The 20,587-nt window shown below is 37.5% G+C and overlaps 2 protein-coding genes across 5 annotated transcripts; one reads left to right on the top strand and one right to left on the bottom strand.

Moving 5' to 3' along the window:
* Window positions 1-5,249: 5,249 nt before the first annotated feature.
* On the top strand, window positions 5,250-16,366 carry ccpg1 (cell cycle progression 1). Of its 4 annotated transcripts, none has more exons than XM_061038991.1 (11): window positions 5,250-5,403; window positions 7,330-7,420; window positions 8,388-8,502; window positions 8,640-8,725; window positions 8,836-9,025; window positions 9,155-9,250; window positions 10,768-11,106; window positions 12,093-12,208; window positions 12,883-12,996; window positions 13,249-14,540; window positions 15,421-16,366. In XM_061038991.1, the coding sequence occupies exons 2-11, from the start codon at window positions 7,340-7,342 to the stop codon at window positions 15,608-15,610; spliced, it is 2,619 nt and encodes an 872-aa protein (XP_060894974.1). In that variant the 5' UTR covers window positions 5,250-5,403; window positions 7,330-7,339; the 3' UTR covers window positions 15,611-16,366. The 4 variants fall into 4 exon arrangements, with proteins under 4 accessions (XP_060894974.1, XP_060894982.1, XP_060895000.1 ...); XM_061038999.1 differs by having other exon boundaries at window positions 9,158-9,250; XM_061039017.1 differs by having other exon boundaries at window positions 13,249-14,554; window positions 15,421-15,559.
* On the bottom strand, window positions 16,252-20,440 carry pigb (phosphatidylinositol glycan anchor biosynthesis, class B). Its single transcript, XM_061039029.1, has 12 exons — window positions 20,021-20,440; window positions 19,741-19,870; window positions 19,125-19,242; window positions 18,934-19,038; window positions 18,392-18,522; window positions 18,158-18,298; window positions 18,026-18,077; window positions 17,720-17,931; window positions 17,312-17,376; window positions 17,012-17,225; window positions 16,523-16,700; window positions 16,252-16,440 (listed from the first exon to the last, which is right to left on the bottom strand). The coding sequence occupies exons 1-12, from the start codon at window positions 20,130-20,132 to the stop codon at window positions 16,327-16,329; spliced, it is 1,572 nt and encodes a 523-aa protein (XP_060895012.1). The 5' UTR covers window positions 20,133-20,440; the 3' UTR covers window positions 16,252-16,326.
* Window positions 20,441-20,587: the final 147 nt, after the last annotated feature.

The raw sequence follows: 20,587 nt of genomic DNA on the forward strand, positions 1-20,587 counted from the left end.
TATACCTACGTTATGTGATGGGCTGCTTCTGTTACATTACATTTGATACTTCCTGATGACTTTTTACTCATCGTCATCCCATTGTGTGTTTTCCTCTCTTACTTTGTTCTGATTTGTGGATGGTAAGGGCGCTGCAGCTTTCTCCTCTTGCCCCACCTGCTGTGTGGATCGAAGAACTGAAAACACACAAATAGTTTTATTTATCCCCTAAGATGCTGAGCCAGTATTAATAATGTTTTATCTTCATTTTGTCCATTATTGAGTAATGGAGTGAAAAGATATTGAATGTGTGCTTTTGTTTTGTTCATTAGTGCAGCTGCCCTTACCATTCCTGTTTTATACTACCTCGGTTAAGAATTTATTTTGTTGTCTTGTCATTTTCCTAAACTCAGGGAACAAGGTTTAGTACAATTGAAAAGTCATGTAGTGTTACATGGTGAACTGACAGGGTATCTTCTTAGTACTAAACTGTTTAAACTAGTGTGTTATGGCCTTTAAGAAAATGCTATGAATGTATGTCACATTGTGTGCCAGGAGCTCAGATGTTGGTGCTGTTCTCCGCTGTAGTTTCTCCTCAGGTCCTGTAAGGTCTGTTTTTTGTTTTTTTTTACAACAGACTCTTGTTTATTCCTGAAAAGATTCACACCAGAAGTGCTTGCAGAGACATGTTGGTTCAGAAAAGCTTTATTATGAATGTGGGAAGCGTCCCTCAGAGGCGAAAAACGTAAACTTTCTGAGGGAGAAGCTCCATGCGTGGATGCATCACATGAAGAAGAATGATTGTAGTAAAACCAATGAAAGTGAAGAATTGAATGAACATCATAAGACATTTTTAAAATCTATATTTTTTTTAGAAGATAATGTACGTCTGAGTACACAATGTAGTTACTTTTTTTTTCGCCTTGCTGTAGAGTAGATGAAGATTAGCACTTGTCTGCCAAGTAGTTTTGTATTATAGGCCAATGTGCAGTGGTGATTGTGACGCTATAACCCAAAGAGTTGTTTGCTACCTGACTTTATTTTAGTCTCTCAACTAATCTCTGGCAGAAGGTTACTGAGGAATGTGAAATAATCAAAAAGATTAGACCAAAGATCAAAAAAAAAAAACAAAAAAAAAAAACCACAGCCTTTGAGATGAGTTGAGACACTGCTCCTCAAAAGAAGCCTTGCACATTAGTGGCCTTGACTTGTGACTCAAACATTGTAGAAAGTCGCAGGTTAAAACTCTGAGGAAGTGCCAACAAGATACACAGGCACTTTATGATGATAGAGTGACAATTATTAATCAATTTTATGCACACAAGCCAAATAATCCTTTTGCAGAGTTCCTCGAAAATACTGTTGCAAACAGATGCCTGTAAATTGTAGATGAAAATACAGTATATTATATCAATTAGAGATCTATGTTGCAACGTTGCAGTCACGTGTTAATGTGTACCCGCTGATTTTTTGCCTGAAGAATAAGTACAAATATATCAAATTGAATAATTTAAAAACACTGGTACTTGTTAGAATTCTCTCAAGATCTACACATTCAGTAGAGATACATGAGAAATCTTCCCAAGATACCATAAAACCTTTTACACTTCTGAATTTACATAACAGATTTTAAAAAAGTCAGTGGGTGCACAAACATTTTCACATGTCTGCATTTTTAATCAGAGGATTCTGCAGAGGATTCAATCATGGGAAATATTACGGCATGAGAAATGACACAATCAGTTTAACTTTATTTGAAAGCAAACAACATAAACCAAAGAAAGGTCACCGTTGCATATTGGCAAGAGATCATTTTAAAAGCATTCTATCCTCGTGTGAAATGTCCTTTTCAGGGCTCTCATACTCATTTAATGATTGTATAATGTGTCCACCTATTGAAAAGTAGAAATCAAATGTTAGGTTTCATTATGATCACCATCTATTTCCCAAAAATCAAGTTGCCCTCTTATTTTTTTATTGGTAAAAATGTCTGTCATGTTTAACCTGCTTTTCAAAGTAAAAGAGACATAAACCTTTCATTTTAATTGAAACCTATAATGTATTCCTATAACCTGTTTTATTAGAGCTTTAAGGGCTCAATCCAGAGAATGAAATGGGCATTTTGTAGTACAGATAGATTTGTGTTACTTTTCATATCTGATAGGTGCAGATGTGATATTCCTGGGTCATTAATGTTTGTAAGATGAGGATGAAGATGGATCTTCATCACAACAAGAGACCCACCATGTTGGTCTGCTGTCTTTCATCTCATGAGAAGTGTTCTGTTGGATGTATGTCCTGTCATGTCATGTGAATTCATGTGCCCCCCCCCCCCCCCCCCCCCCCCCCATCATGTGAATTCAAAGGGAAAAAGTTATTCCTTTTTGCAGTAAAGCTGTGTTTTTAGATCATGTGTGGGTGGAGCGCTGTGGGTCATTTACGTTCAAACTCAGGGAAAACCCACAGTTGTTCCACCTTCAAAGAGAAAGCAGGTTGCGAGTTATGAAAATTGAATGTACCTTTTTGTAATTATTATATGTTTTCTGCTATTTTATGTTTTGTTTTGTAAAATTGTCTCTGTTTGTCAAGAAAATCACAAGATTTTTTTTTTTTCGCCGAAAATGTTAATCAGAAGATTTTAGATGGTGATTAATTATGAAAAGTCTGATTCTCACTTGAAATTAAAGAATTAAAAATGAAACTCGTGTGCTGTTTTTTTAATTTAATATGCCTTCAATTCTTGTTTAGGTTAAAATCATATTTTAGAGCAAATAAACAAATACTTTATTTTTAGCTTCATGACTGCAAAGAGTTCAATATGGTTATTTTCTTTATTCTGAATTCAAAGTGTTCCTCAAAAATACAAAATGAAAATAATAATAAATTATACTAAATGTATTACTGAATGGCCTTTGAGAGACGGGAAGTTTTTGAATTCCAACTTCTAGATCTAGCTCTCACACTTATGAAACAAAATGTATTGAAGTTATTTAGTATTTAAGGCGCTAAATGCAGTAAACTATATTCTGATTGACATGAGACTGACATGTTGTATATGACATGAGAATATTTTTACTGATGCATTCAGGTAAACGCAGAATGTTACTTCTGTAGTCTTCTGAAGTGGAGCTGTTTTTTTATTTATTTTAATTATTGATAAAAAGCTATACCTCTTAAGAAACTGCATTGCATTTAAGTTAATTTCTTGAACAATGTTAGAAAATATGTTGTAGCTGAATACAATTTAATTCAAATTTGCATGTTTCTTCCCAAAGGTACAATGAACAAAGTTAATGTCAGATTGTTGTTGAAGATACTCAAATAAAATGCAATATTCTACAATACCATACTGGGCTTTTCTTGATCTAAAACTAATGTCATTTGTATATTATTCTGCTAATTATTTCCTCATTATGCAGTTAGTTTCTAGTCTCTTAAATACCAAAGAAAGGTTGTAACATTTCCACCCCTCACCAATCCTACAACAGCATCAGAATTACTTCCATAACTAATATTTTAACAATAATAGTGCAAAAACCCTCCACAAAAAAAATACAAATAAACAGACATATATGATGTAAAATTATTTTAATAACAATTCTTTATTCTAATTCTCTCACTGGGAGAGAGTATTAAATCTGGCTCGGTCAGGCGACAGGTATACCTAGGTATATTGCATAAACTGTATGAAGAATTGATAGGGGAATACTTGGCTTCAGATGGAGCCAAAAGGTTAAGCGCTCCCCCTGCTGACCGGCTGCAGTATACGTCAGACAGGTCTATGATGTAAACAGATGGGTCTGAAATCCAAATGCAAGTCAGTTCATTTGTTCTTAAACCCGGTTTTGTCATGATTATTTGTACACCATTTTGTGTTCAATTCATCTTATATCTTTTTAATTAGTTATTTGATGCAGTACAAATTCTATGTTGTCAAAAGCTGCCTTACAGTGCTGTGTGCATCGGATTAGCAGAGTAAAACAGAAAAGGCCAGAGAAAAAAATAACAAACACTAACACAAGAGTCACTGAATCTGCTCTGCTGTGGACTGTACCTTAATGAGGGATCTTTGATGTAAGTGTAAGTTGTGTGTTTCTTGTTAACAGAAGCCACGTCAATAGAGCAGCTCTTTTAGCCAACCTTTACTGCGCAGAAAAACCTTTTGGACCTCTCATTTCACAGACGATAACTGGCAGAAGGCTTGGCTTGTTCCCTTTAATTTTTTTGTAACACAAACAAAATCATAGAATTTCATCTGAAAATAGCAGCTACTGCATCATATTTATCCAACAAAGGTACATCTCAAGATTTGTTAATAAACTGTACTTTTTTTTGTACCTTTTTTTGTACCTTTTGTACTTTTTCAGTTGAACCTGAAATCATAATTCACTTATTCTTTAGTTACCCTTTTTGTGTCAGATTCTGGAAAGACCTAGAGAACGTGTGAAAGAACAAACATGATTAGCATTGAAGATTTTTTTTCTTGTTTTACCAGTAGTGATGAAAAACTGTGCGCAATTGTCAACCTTTTTATTGTATTAGCAAAATGTCATATCCATAAGGCAACATTTCTTAACTAAAACCTATTTAAAGTTATTTTTATTTGAGATTTAGAGTCTCTAAATTGTATTTCTTACAACAACAAAAAAATGTCAATGATTTTTCAATAACTTTTTTTTCGAAATGAAATTAATTATTTAAGGATTTATGGCTCTTTGTCGCCTGGTCTTTCTGATTGTTTGTTTATTGTCATAAATCAATAAAGTTCATTACAAAAAAAATAAACCTTACTGCGCAGACTCGCCGGTCACGGGGATATTTTGGCTTCATCCTGTTCAACGTGGGAAATTGAGGGTGTCCAACTGGTTTCGACTGTCGTAACCTGATGACACGTCAAGTTCAAAGTTTAATCAATAGAAGACTTCAGGGAAGAAATATTATTATTAATAATAATAATAATAATAATAATAATAATAATAGTGAATAACCGAAGGCAAAGACTGTGTTTTTGGCACTAATGGAAACCCATATAAACACACAAATGTTGTTTTTCTTCGTCTTGTAATCGTGGTAGACTGTCTAGGCGCTTTTCTGTGTCACGCTTCCTTGTTTATATTTTCTTCAGAGCCGCAAGGGTCGTTGGCAAACTGTTGGCTCCTCCCACGTAGAGCCTGTTTGGACGCCGCGGTGGTCTATGGGAAATGTAGTTTCGAACGTTGGGTAAAGGCGTACTGTTGCTGGTCTAGCTGAGCCAGATTAAACTACATTGCCCGCCTGCATTGGGCTTTGCAGTGTTGTTAACTAAAAAACCCGAGGCAAAGGGGGCTAGGCGGCATACTCTTCATATTTACAGTCCATGGGTATATTGCAATAAATCCGGGGGCTTCTGTAATCAGCTGCTGCGTCGTAAGACGTGAAACACCGGTGAGCTCTTCATGTTTCGTGGTGTATTAGCGAGTGGTGTTAAGAGGCTGCTATTCTTAACAGATGTCGCGGAAACGGAACTAAATTATACGTTCTGACGATGTTGTTATTATGTTTTTAACTAGCATGTTAAGAAAGTTAAATAAATGACTAAATGACATTAGTTGAAGTTAACACACCGAGTTAATGTCAACTATCCACTGCTAACTTCTGCAGTGCTCATTGTTGTTAACTGTGTTGCTGAGGCAAACATAAGCTGTTTACTTTATCAGGCCGCAGGAGCTGACATCACCCCTTACTGTAATCTGTCACCACAACAAGTCTCTGTTTTTGTTTTTTGTTTTTTTACTTTATTTGTTTGTTTGTATGGAAATGTATGCCCAGGTCGTCATCATGACACAAAAAGCTATGTATCATGTAAACCTTTAGGCATCTCACGACCCTAATCAAGGAGATAAGATAATGTAAACACTGTATTTCACTATTTGTGACATCTTTTTTTTTTAAATAGTAAACAAGCCATACGATTCCCCCTAGTATTTTCTCAGTGTGAAATAGAAAAAAATGTTTTAGTTGGGATCATGTTTGTTAACCTTGCCAGAAAAGACGCAGGTCTGTGTGTGTGTATCTGATTCTAATTAAGATGTAAGTTTCATATTTCCTGTTGTCATGTCATGCAGGTCTGATATGGCAAGCCCTTTTAACATTAAAACAGTCTGGCTGACAAGTAGCAATTTAGTTTTCACTAGTGGAAATTACATGTCAAAATGTAATTTTGACATGTAAGTTAATTAGTTATTAGTAAGTTAATAATTAATTAAAGATATCTGTAAAACCATTTTTACACGTTCCAAATATATTTCTACATGTCGAAATGTAATTTCAACATGTAGAAACTGATTTGCAGATATCTTTAATTGAACTACAGATATCAGTAATTACTTTTTCACTAGTAAGAATAATTATTACAGATATCTACAATTGAATTTCCACATGTTGAAAAGGGATTGTTACTAGAGGAAATGTAATTTCCCATTTCAGATATCAATAATTGCAGTTTCGGATATGTAAGTGCAGATATCTGAAATTATATTCTTACATGTAATAATTCCAGGTCAAGATATCAATAATGTAATTTCGACTTGTAAGAATTGCATTTTAGATATCTAGAATTGATTTATGATATCTGTAATGTTAGAACAATTGTAGATATCATAAATTAACTTTGTCACTAGCAAGAATAGAATTGTTGATATCAAGAATTAACATTTTTACTAGTGAGAATTGAGTTGTAGATATCATGAATTGGAATTGCGACATGTCAAAATGTCATTATGGATATGTCGACTTTGAATTACAACATGTAAAAATTGAATTACAGATATCTGTAATTCAATTTGAATAGAAGTCAATGGCACAAGTTGACTAGTTGAAATTAAGTTACAGATATCTACAATGACCATTTCCACTAGTGAAAAATGAATTGTAGATATCTTTAATTAGAATTGTTACTAGTGAAAATTACATTGTGGATATGTCGGCTTGGAATTCTAACATGTCAAAAAGCAATTATTGATATCTACAGTTGCTATTACCGCTAATACTTAAATGTTAAAAGGGCTTGCCATACATCTGAGTCATACTGTTTCTTCCTTTAAAGGCTTTTTTCACCAAGTTAGTTTACATTTTAGACAGACCACCACATCCAAAGATTAGACTCAGCCTTCTTTACAGAATACCTGCTGTTGCTTTTTCCTGACACTATATTCAGATAATGGTTTTCCATGTTAGATAGGGTGGTTTAGTTGCAGAACAGAAACATGTGGGGAAGGTGATAGTGGAGAAATATGTTCCTGACACAATGACCTACTTTATCTGTTTCACCATGATATACTGTTTTTACTGTCTAACCTTTATTTCCCGTAGATCCCTGTACATGGGTGACAAACTGACAGAAATGTCGGAGACTTCAAGTGATACAGAGTCGTCCTGTGGCTGGACCATTGTTAGTAATGAGGTAAAAAGCCAGGTCTTTTCCTTAATCACAGCTTGTTTTTCATTTGCTGTTCTAAAAAATGTAAGATGGCAGAAACGACAAAGGGTTTATCGTAATGTAGAAAAAACCCACAGACTCGGTTATTATGATAAACTTTTGTAAAGGAAATTAGAATGCGATAACATAATCCCTTTACATTTTTTCATTTCTTACAAACTCATTTTGTTTACTGGAGAAAGATTTCTGAGCTGCATTTTCACTGACTTTTGTGATATTCCATATATCTGATTAGATAAACTGGTTTCTTAATGTTTTCAGATACTTTTTGAAACAGTACTGCACAATGATGTGACAGCACAAAAAAAACAACTTCATTGTATTATGAACAACAACATGATCGTTGCTAAGGTTCTGCTACTATTTTGGTAACACAATCCTATTTTTTGCCTAAATCATGAAGTAGTAAAAACTTGTTACCTTACACAACAAGGGCATGAGTATTTTTTGCTTATACATTATTACGGTTGCTGTTTCTTTCCTATTATATGGGATCATTTTGCAGCACATTAAGCTTTATTTACATGTTGCATTCTTCTATGTGCTTTTGTATTTTTGTGGATTGGATAAATGTCTCTGTGGAAAATGATGTTGGTTGTTATTTATTCCATTTTAAATACACACTAATGAAACTTCTACACTGCATTGCCTCCAGCTTTTAGCATCATGCTGACAAGCTGACGTCTGTTCAGTAACAGTGGATAATGATTTTCATCTTTTACTTGTTTCTTAGATTAAATGATGAAACTTTGCCAACAGATTCTCTTACGTAGCAACTCTTACTTTGAAATACTGTTTTTCTTACTGAAAACTGAATGTCTGTATTTATTGTTTGAATGCTTCATATTTGTAAGGCAACACTCTTATGAGTCTGAGTTAATAAAGATATATTTATTACACCAGTTTTAATATCTGCCTATCATGTGTGCAGGGTTCGGATATTGAGACGCTGGGCTCAGAGGCTGTGGTGGAGTATGGAGCGGAGTTGTTAGAGTGCCCTCAAGTGGCCAAAGCAGAGCTGCAGGAACCGGCATCGGCATCTGCTGGTAAATATCCCCCCCCCCCCCCCAAAAAAAAAAGGGGTTTTGGAGGTGGGGGGTGTCTGGAGATGTATCAGTCATTGGGGGGTTAGAAGTTGGGTTAGAAATCCTCATTATGTCCTCATTATCGTTTATGTTTTCAGGTGTGTGTGCTGAGGAGGAAGCTGCTGACTCACTTGATGACACTCTGGGAGAAAAAACTATTGATGAGACACTCTATGCCTCTGAGGTTAGAAGACCATAAAAGTGACACCTAGTGTGTTACTTTAAATAATCCACAGCGTCTTTATTGCTTTGACCTCTGCCATATCTACATGTGACATACTGCATCTTCTACAGGCCGGGAGCAACACCACAGGGAAAGAGCATGTGACTGTGCTGTCCTCCAGCGATCACTCGGACATCGTGACTCTGCGAGACTTGAAGGAGGATGAGCACGCTGAGGTGGAAGAAGAGGCAGAAGCAAACAAAGAGTTCTATATGGGCACCTCCTGCAGCAGCCAGTATGCCTTCACCGCTGCTGAAACTGGTAAGGCAGCAGAAACGCACTCTCACACAGTAACATACTATCTGCAGGCTTTCTCAAAAAGTCTACATTTAATTTCCATTACAGCCAGACACAAATGTCTTCCTCTGCCTGTTTTCTACATCAACAAAGCAGGTTTGATGTTGAGTCACTGGAAACTTCCACAGAGGCTTTTGAACCTCGGCTACAGTCTGAGAAGTCAGTTCACTGGAGGCCGCTCTATTCCAGGTGGCCTGATTGAATCTGGAGTGAAGCTCGTATGCTGCTAAGCTTGCTCAGCAAACCACAGACCTAACTTGTTAGTGACTGACCTGAACACATGTTGATGTGAGCCAGCTGTGCCTCTTTTGAATTAGGGCTGGGCGATATGGACCAAAAAAGCATAATTTTTTTCTATAAAGAATTAACCAAAACAAAGTAAGTTCTAAGTCAAATCCACGTGGGCCAAATGTCACACAGGTTCTTTTATTAACAGCCAGCTGCACAATGTCAACAAAGACATACAAATAAACTACCCGTTTGTGAGATAGAAAATGATGATAATAGACAGAAATGTTCCTTAAATAAAATAAATACATGGAGCTGTGTATTTTGTTATTATCTTTTTATTATTTGTTTTTTTTTAGTTTTGCTCAGAGAGAGAGAGGCAGAGCATGGTGAAGAGGGAACGAGTGAGAAGAGAAATAGGCTGTACCAAAGAAATATTATTTGAATGCAACATTAACTTTATCGCTATAAACAACATTGTCTTACCCTTTATATCGATATATCTTTAAAACCTTTTATATTGCCCAGCCCTATTTGAAATGCATGTTTAACCATATGTAAACATATCCTCTCTGTTTCCTTCACTGTTTTCACTTGTGTAAGCTTGTTTTGCTGTGTGAAGTTATAAAAGTCTGGTGTTTTCCTTGGAGTTGTGATTCTGAAACAAACAAACATGATGGTTTATGAAGATGTAAAAGCCAGGATATATCAGAAATAAGAGTTAAAACCAAGAGCTCGCCGAGCAATCATTGAGAGTTGAAAATGTTCAGAGAGCGGCAAAACACTCTGCCAAATAATTTTTCATGTGATAGCTTTTCATTGTACTGTAAACTGATATAAAACTTCAACGGAGACTGATTGTGGTACCTGATTATATACGTTTTTTTAAGGGCACCAGCTAAGAATCAGAATGACACTGTCAATCACAGCATAGGAATATTACCACAGTCATTTAATTGAGTACACAGATGTAGTAATACTCAAAATCTACTTGTGTCCTAATAAGAGGGTGGTGATAGTATAGCTTTTTTTCTTTTTTCTATTCAAGATTTTTTACCAGCTTTTCGTCCTGACTTTTCTTAACTGCAGCTGTATAGCTTTAAGCCTGGTTTATGAAATAACTTCTTCATATTGTCTGATTATATAGTTTGATCTTTGCTCACTACTGGATGTGCTTGACTGTGTCTTGGATTGATATCAATCTTGTTATCTGACTTTTGGTCAAAAAATGGAATAGGAGAATATTAGGAATGATTGAAGAATATTTCTGTAAATGCTTCTTTAATTATTGGGAAACTATTTCACAAAGACAGACAGTTTGAATAAAGGAACATGTCAGACATGTGATTACCTGCATGATTAACGTCACTTGCGCACTCTTTATAAGCCTGTTATTATTGTTACAATGTGAACCTTTTTTTCTTTGTTTTTCTTTATTTGATATAATCACTGTAACCATGACTGTGCGTTTTCTTCAGTTTTCCCAGTGCAACAGCCTGCAGTGACAAACTCAAGCAGCAGTGAGGACGAAGCCGGAAGAAGCCCGAGTACCGTAATCCGAAGACGAAGGGTTAGGAAGAATACCACGAGCATCGTGACGGAGCCTGAAGAGGAGGAGGAGGAGGAAGGGGAGCTGGAGTCAGACCACAGTGAGGAGGAGGAGGAGGATAAGGAACAGAGGCAGCAGGAGGAACAGACTGAAGTTAGTCCAGATGATCTTGATGTCAGCATCCAGGGACAGCGCAGCAGCATCCTCAGCAAGTGTGTCCTGATCGCCCTCCTCATCGCCATCAGCATGGGCTTTGGTCATTTCTATGGTAAGAAGTTCACAGAAGAACTGGAAAATCTTAAATTCAGCAGAATTGCATTCTGATCATCCTGCATATTTTTAGAGCCTGACTTATAGTAATCGAGTAATTGAGGCGTATAACACATTTGAAAGAGAAAAATGTTCGGAATCAATTTTATAGCTTGAATGAAACTGGACCTGGGAGACCTCACCAGGGGGATTGTTCACCCATTTTGCACTTTTGTAACTGACTTCATATAAGTATTTGAAAAGTTGCCGTCCATGTTGTTAGTAATGTTCTATAAGTCTCAGTCTGTCTGACTAGAGCTTATTTTGGACATGCTCCTCTCTCTGATCATAAGAACAGTGCACGGGTTATCTCAGTGACTCTCATCTTTAGTGTTCACTACACTGACTTTGTCAATTGTAGGTCATCTACCTGTCCCACTTTTGTTCCTCTTTTAGTTTAGAGCCATGTAGACATTATGGACCAATGTAAATTAGAATCCCACCGATAAATCAGCCAGCCGATAATATATTAGCATATCAAGTGACTATTGGTATCAACTAATTTTATAGCAGATATGCGCCCATATTACTAGATTTATTCACCAGTCAAGTAGCATTTCATTTGAGTTTCATTGTATCACACTAGCAGTTCTCTTTCCCCATCAGTGTGCTATATAGATTACAACAACCAGGGTTACACCCTACAGGGTGTCAAGCGCTGATGAACGTACACGCACAGTTACTTTCCCGTTGAGAGAACATCTTGTCTTCGTTAAACTGTATATCTTTTCCACAAGTTTTTTACAACTGCATTTGAGGGATGAATGCGATACACTTATACATCTATATGTATCTATCTCTACAGATCGAACATAGATCTAAGAAATAAAGATATCAGTATCGGCCCCAAAAATCTCATATCGGTCGGGCCCTAATGTGGACTGCTGTTACAATTTTTATGTTATGAGTGATTAAATAATGTTCAGTATGTTAATAATCTTACAGGTACAGTCCAGAGTCAAGAAAGACAAAAGACTGGAGAGAAAATCCGAGTGAATGATCTTGATAGTGTGAGAGATCTGCTTCAGCGACACATGAGGGAACTACCTTTAACAAATGAGGTCAGTGACATCACAGGTCATTACTCAGATAATAAGAACCTGCTGCAGATACCCGACAGTCATCTAGAACTCAGTGTGTGTCATTCTTTTAGCGGTATGACCTGCACGCAAACTTCTTATTTTTCTATTAAGTTTAAGTTTATTTTACTTTCCAGTTATTTTTTAACCAATTATAGAAACCCATAAATGAAACTTTTATTTATGTGTCATTTTATCTGTATCTTGTATCTCTTGTATCTGAACTTGAGGAGTTTTTTCCACTCTGACAGTTAGTTACTGTTATGACTGTAGTCTTTAGCGCAGAGTTAGTTAGATAGCATTAGATTTATGATTGCTTTCCTATGATTTGCATATAGCATACAAAATATTTAGAAACAACTTCACATGGAAATACTCTAAATCTAACGACATCATAAAGTCTAGAAATGCTCTACTGAGCTGAGTGATCACGATGAGTACCAACATAAAACATCACCAGTAGTTTACAGTCAAGAAGGCCTTTGGTGTTGTTGATTTTGACAGATTTTGGAGACTGTTGTACTATTTTTAATTATTAATATTTATAGTAGTTTACTTAAAAAAATGAAAATGCCAAATGATTCATGTTTTGAGTAATAATTCTTGCTAAAACCAGAAATCAACAAAAATGTCTTCCTTTTCTCCCTCGTGTCCAGAAGGGTGACTTTGATGACCTGGATGAGCAAAAAGTGATTTCCCTGCTCACAGAGGTGATCGAGAAGATGAAGAAAGAGAACCAGGGGCTCAGCGTCAAACAGGCCCACATTCAGGTCATTTAAAGAACACGCTGTAATGACTTCTTATTTTGTTTGTGGCAGCCCCTTTGGACCAAATCTGTACACGTGATGTCATTGGACAGTTGTGAAAGACAGAGAAAATAATTGTTGAAAAAGTGAATCTTCTTGCTGATGCTCTTGTAGTTATTAGAGATCATTTGTAGATGACTTATTGGTAACCCTCATAAACACACCACCCTTAAAGACATTGCCTCTTCCCCTTTTATTCTATCTTTTCCGATCTAGGCCCAGAGAGATGACCTGGAAACTTTGCTGAAACAGAAGACTGACGAGAGAACTAAGATTATGTCTCAGCAGCAGAGGGTGATGGCGGAGAATCAGCTGCTGAAAAGCTCCCTGGAACGTGAAGAGAAGTCCCTGTCTGCCTTACAGGAGGAGCTGCGAAACCTGCGCTCGAAGATCAGAGAGCGGGAGGCAACGGGGGCTGCTGACTCACCGCTTTCAGAAAACCAGAGGCTGAAAGACCAGTTGGAGGAGGAGAAACGGTTGATCCGAAGCCAGAGAGAAGACATGATTGTTGAAGCACAGACACTGAGGAAGAAGCTGGACAAGGAGAGGAAGGTCACAGACGAGCTGCGGAGAGAGTTAAACCTGCTGAGAAGTCGTATGTCTGGAGAAAAGGACGGCGGTTCAGGGTCAGATGAGCTGCAGTCACGACTGATGGAGCTGGAGAAGAGACTGAGCTTTGAGCAGCAACGCTCCGACCTGTGGGAGAGGCTGTATGTGGAAACCAAAGAAGACAGATCCAAGGGAGACACAGAGTCTAAAGTGAAAAAAACCAAGGAGGGCATGGCAGGTAAAGTTAAAGAGACATTTGATGCTGTGAAGAACTCGACCAAGGAGTTCGTCCATCACCATAAAGAGCAGATAAAGAAAGCAAAGGAGGCTGTGAAGGAGAACCTGAGGAAATTCTCAGATTCCGTTAAACTGACTTTCAGAAACTTCAAGGACTCAGCTTCAACCTTCGTTAACAAAGCCAGAGGCTTTTATGAGAAGAGACATGGAGAGAAGAACAGAAAGGAGTCGTGGCAGCACAGATACAAGCCTCATCACAGACACTCGCACAAATATGACGAGTCCTTCCAGAGCAATGACAACACGCGAAAATCAGGAGACAAAACTCACCAAGATGAAGGTCCAAACACCCACAAGGCCAACCACAAAGGATGCTCCGGGGTTTTTGACTGCGCTTACCAGGAGTCCATGAGTCTCTTCAACAAAGCTATGCAGCCAATAAGAGCAGACGAGTTTTACCAGCTGATGCGGAGCTACCTGCAGCAAGAGGTCGACCACTTCCACCACTGGGAGGAGCTTGAGATGTTCATCAACAACTTCTTCCACAATGGAGTGTTTATCCACGACCGCATGCTGTTCACAGACTTTGTCAGTGGCGTGGAGGACTATCTGTCAGACATGCACGAGTATCATGGCCACGATGACGATGTGTTTGAAGATCTGGATGACTACATTTACAGACACTTCTTTGGAGAGGCTTACAGAAAAAGCTACGGCCCGCGGTAGGTCTCCTGAGGTACTAAGTATTTTGTTTTACAAGTAAGTGTCCACCTGAATGACGTATTTGCATTGAGCAACTTCTGTGACAAACTACGGTATCATTTCCAAGAATTCTTTTGAAATAAAAAAAAACAAACAGACAAACCCTCTAGCAACAGGTAGCAGTCTGTCACTTAGAAATTAGCAATAATTCTTGCACCCAAATGTTCTGCATGACAGTTATTTGCAGAAAAGCTTACAGGGTGTGGACACAGAGACTCATAGTCCTTTAACACTCAATGACTGAGAACTGATGGGCTGCAGTTATATTGATCCATTAAATGAGAAAAACACGTTCTTAAGTTGGCAGTTTAAATCCGAGATACAACAATATTCTTTTTTGTTGATTGATTAATCATTGTATCCATCAAGGTGGTTTGATAGGATGTCGTCATTATAATGTTTTCTGTAGTTTGTGAGTATTTAATGTGAACCTCACACACTGTTGGACACGTTCGGCAGGGAAAACATTTTGGTTGGATTATAACATAAATCATTCTTATATTTAAAAGACATGACATTGCCAACAGTATTATTCCAGTGTCCAAACTGCATCCACGTTGTTTAAGCTTTTATACCAGAAGGACATTTTCACAGATAAATTGATCTAACTACTCGTTGACCAAAATGTCTTCTAGTTGGGAACTTGTCCCTTATTGTTTTATAAGAAACATGGAAATCACATTGGACTCTACCTTTATAGCATTTCTTAATGTCTGTCTTGGATTTATGAACTCATACTTATCCTTCAGCTTTTCTTGATCATTTTTGTCATTTAAATCATTGTATCGTTTTGATTTAAATTAATAATCAGGCCATTTATTTTTTGTTTCAATCTCACAGTGGGCCATTTGAGAGACCCGATGACTTGAAGGAATCGTCGAGGGCGAAGCATCACCAGCGAAAGCAGCAGAGAGCCAGATCTCAAGCTCACGGTGAACGCAAGTGGAGCCGATCAGGAAAAACCACAGGCAGACACATAGGTGATGTCAAAATAGAACTGGGTCCAATGCCGTTTGATCCGAAATACTAAAAAAAAAAAAAAAACCTTCAGCTGGGTTAATGTTATTGTTGCTAAATTCTATTTCAGGTTGTATTTAGATGCTTTTATTTGTAAGTTTGCACAATGTCAATGTTTTTGCTACTGAATGTCCTTCATCTGTTCTGTCTTTAGTGAAGTTGTTGTTTTTAGGTTTGCCTGAAAATGTGGCATCGACATTATCTTCACGTTAGTAACTCGAGAAGTCTCACTTTATTTTACAAATGTAAAATATATTTTTGGCCTCTAGATGATTTCCTGCTAAAACATCACTGACGCACAAAAACAACTTTAGTACTTACAGTATGTTTAAAAAAAACAAAAAAAAAACAACATAAGGCACTATTCATTGGGAACATGACTGTTGTGAAATTTGAACAAACATGAAACAAAGACTTGCCTCGTTTGGGTGTTTTTGTGTCAAGCCATGTAGGTGTTTTAATTTCCTGATACAAAAAGCTATTTGCTCGTGTGCTTTCAGATTTTTTCTCTCAAACATTCCTCCTCAAGCTGGTTTTAACTGGACCTGAAAGTTTGATTGACATTACTGGAATCAAATGTCACACCAAATTTTATAAATGACACGGAAAAAAAAAAACACTTTGAGAATTTATATTTGAAATGATACTTCAAAATGACATTTGAGTTAAATATATTTATTTCAGTAGCATGTTGTTCTCTTTCTAAATAGAAAAGTTTTCCAGTGGTTTTCAGTGCCTTTCATAAATAAAGATGCTTCCTCCAACTCTTCCCTCAGGAAAATGAGTGTGAAATATCTCTGCTGTCCTCACAAAGTTGTTCCCTTTCAAAAACACAGAGATCTCCTACAACAATAAAAAAAAAAAACATTCAGGTTAGACTATTGAAAGTTTTATACAGACAAACTATAATCTGTGAATATCTCACCGTCTCCAGGACATCAAACAGAACCAGGTGAGTCGGCAGAGAAGATTTGTAAGGAAATGATTTCCTGAGCCAGAGAAGAGGGTCGTCATAGAAACTGTCCGCTTCATCCACATAAGCTTCCTCTCCGAGATCCGGAGGACACTCGAGAAACCTCATCTTCATTGGGCAGTGAACATGGCTACAAATAGAGAATCAGTACAGCACAAATGAGGAAAGTTTGATTTATCACACGGCCAGTTATCAAGTCATTAAAATCTATAAAGGTCTATTATCCGAGATGAACAACACTGCAAGCACTCTAGCTGAATGTGCTCCCCGACACAAGCAGCTCAGAATCTTAATACACAAAAATTGTGATTGTAGAAAGTGAACCTTATTATTTCAATGAGGAAATGTTACATGCTCATTGCTCCTATATTTTAGTAATAAAGGTTTTTCAAATCAAACACATCATTCAGCTCATCACTGTCCCTGAGGAGTGAAGTGTACCTGTAAAGAGGCGTGGAGTGGCAAGGCATGAGGAAGAGAACGTCAGGAGGGGTGGAGGAGCTGCTTGTGTCACAAAGCGTCTGGATGTGACTCATGACATCCAGAGTTCCTCGCTGATGGACCAGGCCGGTGTACAGAGCGGCTGTCAGGTTACTCAGCAACAACACAAATGCAGCAGCTCTTCTCCACTCTTTGAGACTAGCCAACGAGATCCCTGTTGAAGAAGTATAACGGAATGTAAACAAACATCTGGCCGGTCTTTGACAAAAATAAATGTCTGACGTGAAATTGAGGTCCTACCACAGAAGACCATGCAGAACGGCAGCACCGGATATATGAATCTGAACTCCTTGTGAGGAAGAAAACTGGAGGGAAATAATTCAAATGTTTCGGTTTGTCTGAGGAGACTTATAATATCATTAACGGCCAGGAGCCATGTTTGTCAAACTGCTTACAGATTACATGAGATCTTTATACAGAAATGCAGCAAAGACAGTGAGGAAGAGATAAATACAGATGTCATAAATCACTTTCAGACTTATCAAAAAGGTAGCTTTTTAACTGTCTTATGGTGAAGGAGAAGCACATATTTTAGACCTGCGATGCACAATTTGTTTGGATGCGTATCACAGACAACGTGTCCGTCTTAAGTGTAACGTTTGGATGTCTATATAATGGCACATGAATGTGTCCACAAAAAGGTTGTACCTGTACACTATGACGGTCCAGACGACTGCCGCCAGGAGAACTTTATACTTTTTGAAGGCGAGGGTGCACCCGTGAAGAAAAAGAGGAAGATGAGTACCCATGACGACGGGAAACCCCTGAGTGAGGTACCAGTGCCAAGGGTGAGAGCCGTAAAAATCTGCCACACCATGAAAGATATTAAACTTCAGGAAGTTCAACTGCACCAGGGTCAACTAAAAAAAACACACGACAGAGAGCATCTGTTAGCTTTGAATTTAAGTGCAATAGGTCACATAATTTGAGAATCACATTGATTTCATGTTTTACCTTTTCATAGAATATACAGTCAATCAGTGTTGACATCACAACAGCCACAACTCTGCAAACAAAAGAAGCATAATAATTAAAGACTGGAGGATGAAATACAGATTCAATTGGCCTTTAATTGAAAATACAAACCCTATGGGAATGTAGTTGTGAGTGATGATCCTCAGTTTGTTTTCTTCCTGACAGAAATGGTACATCAGCAGAGGAAACCAGACTATCAGGGCTGTGGGTCGGCAAACGACCGCCAGGGCAACCAGGGTCAAATATTTGTTGCTGGAAAAACATCAATGAAATATCTGTTCAAACATGATTTTATGTCTATGTATTCATATTTAAAGGTAAAACAGAGAAGTTAAGAGCCTAGACCTGCTGTGTTGTTTGGACCCAGGGAGGGGAAAGTAACACAGAGCCAGATAGGTGAGGGTGGTCTCCAGGCTGTTGGTCAGGGTCCTGGTGCAGCAGTACCATGAGAACCACGAGCAAAGATGGCAGAAGAACTACAGACCAAAACAAGAAGAAAAGGTGAGACATGTATCTGAGGTAAGAAGAGAACTGAGACGGCATGACGCCAAAATATGGCATGATATGTTTTTTTGGGGGGGTGGGTTGATGTGTTGTAGAGCATAAGACAATTTCCACAATGGGAACAATAAACTAAAGTAAACAAGAAGAAAATGTAAAAGACATCAATATTTATCATCAAAAGTTTGAGCAAATGCTAAAAGTCTACCTAAACATACAAAGTAGTCATGTTTTGGAGACTTACATTCTCTCAGTTTTGTGTTCTGCATTCATGGAATAAAAACATTTAAAGTCTCCCTCACATTTATATATTAACAGTAATACGTCTGTCATGTTTAAAGTCCTGTTTGCAGAATCCCCTTCAGTATATTACTCAGTGTCTTTACCGTCCAGTTGGCCACATCTGGACTCTGCAACGTTCGTATCAGGAAGAAGAATTTTACGTCTGCAAACGCAGCCAGGAGTGCTTGAATGATTCGAGGCAGCCATATCTGCAGAACAAAGCCACACCCAGAGGAGTGAAAAAGGTACATCTGAAATAAAATAACTTGTCTGGATAGAAAATGTGTTGACTTACCAGAAGAAACACTGAGTCATAGCTTAAGAAGTGTAATATCTTGTATATAAATGCAAAGAGGAGTGGATAGGAATATCCTCGTATTCCTTCTGTCCATTCCCAGGTCTGATACCCATAAGTCTCCCTGTTAAGGTAGTACAGAATGATTGAAGTGGTTCTACTGGTTACAAGGTTCCAGCTTCACAAATGTGATGGGGAGGCTCTTTTGTTTTTGTTAAACTGCAAAAAAAACAAAAAAACTGTGTACAGAGTTCCAGTTCTACAAAACAAGTCAAAAGCTGCAGTTTCTGCAAATGAATGTTGAAAAACCACCTTCAATGATTATAGTTTAAAAACTCCCACAATGGGATTAAACCAGAAAAATAAACATATTTGATGTGCTCCCCCATAAGGAACATGTCATGTTTTCCATTCATGACACTCTGGATTCAAATATTTCGTCCAGTCCTTGTTAAATTATTCATTTTTAATATTATATTATATAATACTTATACCAAGTATTTCTTGTCCTTTTCAGTATTTATAGTATTGCTCTTTTTAGTATCATTTAATAACACCAATTCATTATGTTTTGTTTGACTTCTATGCAGACTGAGGTCACAATGTCGAAGGATATTCGAAGACCATACGATGGGAAACCTCCAGAGCCTGCCAGTACTCATCAGGGACGAAGCTGGTCTGAACCAGGACGCAGTTGATCAGTCTGAACACCAAACAGAACACAACAACTCTGACTCTCAGCCCACCTGTGGAAGTCAAGAGAAATCAGTTCACATCACTCAGAAGTGTTGTTTTTAAATACGTCACTACAGCATGCACTTTTTATGGTCAGTTTTTAGTCTAATCTACTTTTTCTTCTCAAATGATAATAATGTCACAATCTGTTGGGGCCCCACCGTCGTGAAGAGCAGATTCACTTTCCTTTGAGTACAGCTGGGATTTACGTTTCCTCAGTTTCACGTCATCGCCTTTATTCCCAAATATCAGCCGTGATCGGATGTTCTCCATCAGCGCATTTTGTCTCTTAGCTTGTCTGCACAATCTGCTGTCGACATGACACCTGTCAGGATGTATGTCAGGTGTGTTGAGTCACATTCACAAACTCTGTGAACTCTCCAACACAATGAAAATAAACCTAATGACCTTCAGCTCTAAAGTCAGGCGCTTCACTTTGACACTTCACGTTATTTAACTGTGGAATCAAACTTTGCAAAAACAAACTCAATGACATTTAAGTCTTATAAACTTCAAATAAGCACGGAAGGAACCGTGCTCAAATGTTTGTCTGCGCTTCCGCATGCAGACCTATTTCCGGTTAATCGCAGTTTATCGCCTTCAAAGTAAAAGTGGAATTTCATATAAATTACAGTAAATTTTATAATGAGGGGAATGGTAACACCATGGGTAAAACATTTAAATTATACGAAAAAATATGCTATTGGACTTAGTAAATATAATTATAA

The sequence above is a fragment of the Labrus mixtus genome, chromosome 1, assembly GCF_963584025.1.
Source record: "Labrus mixtus chromosome 1, fLabMix1.1, whole genome shotgun sequence".
Taxonomy (NCBI): Eukaryota; Metazoa; Chordata; class Actinopteri; order Labriformes; family Labridae; genus Labrus; species Labrus mixtus.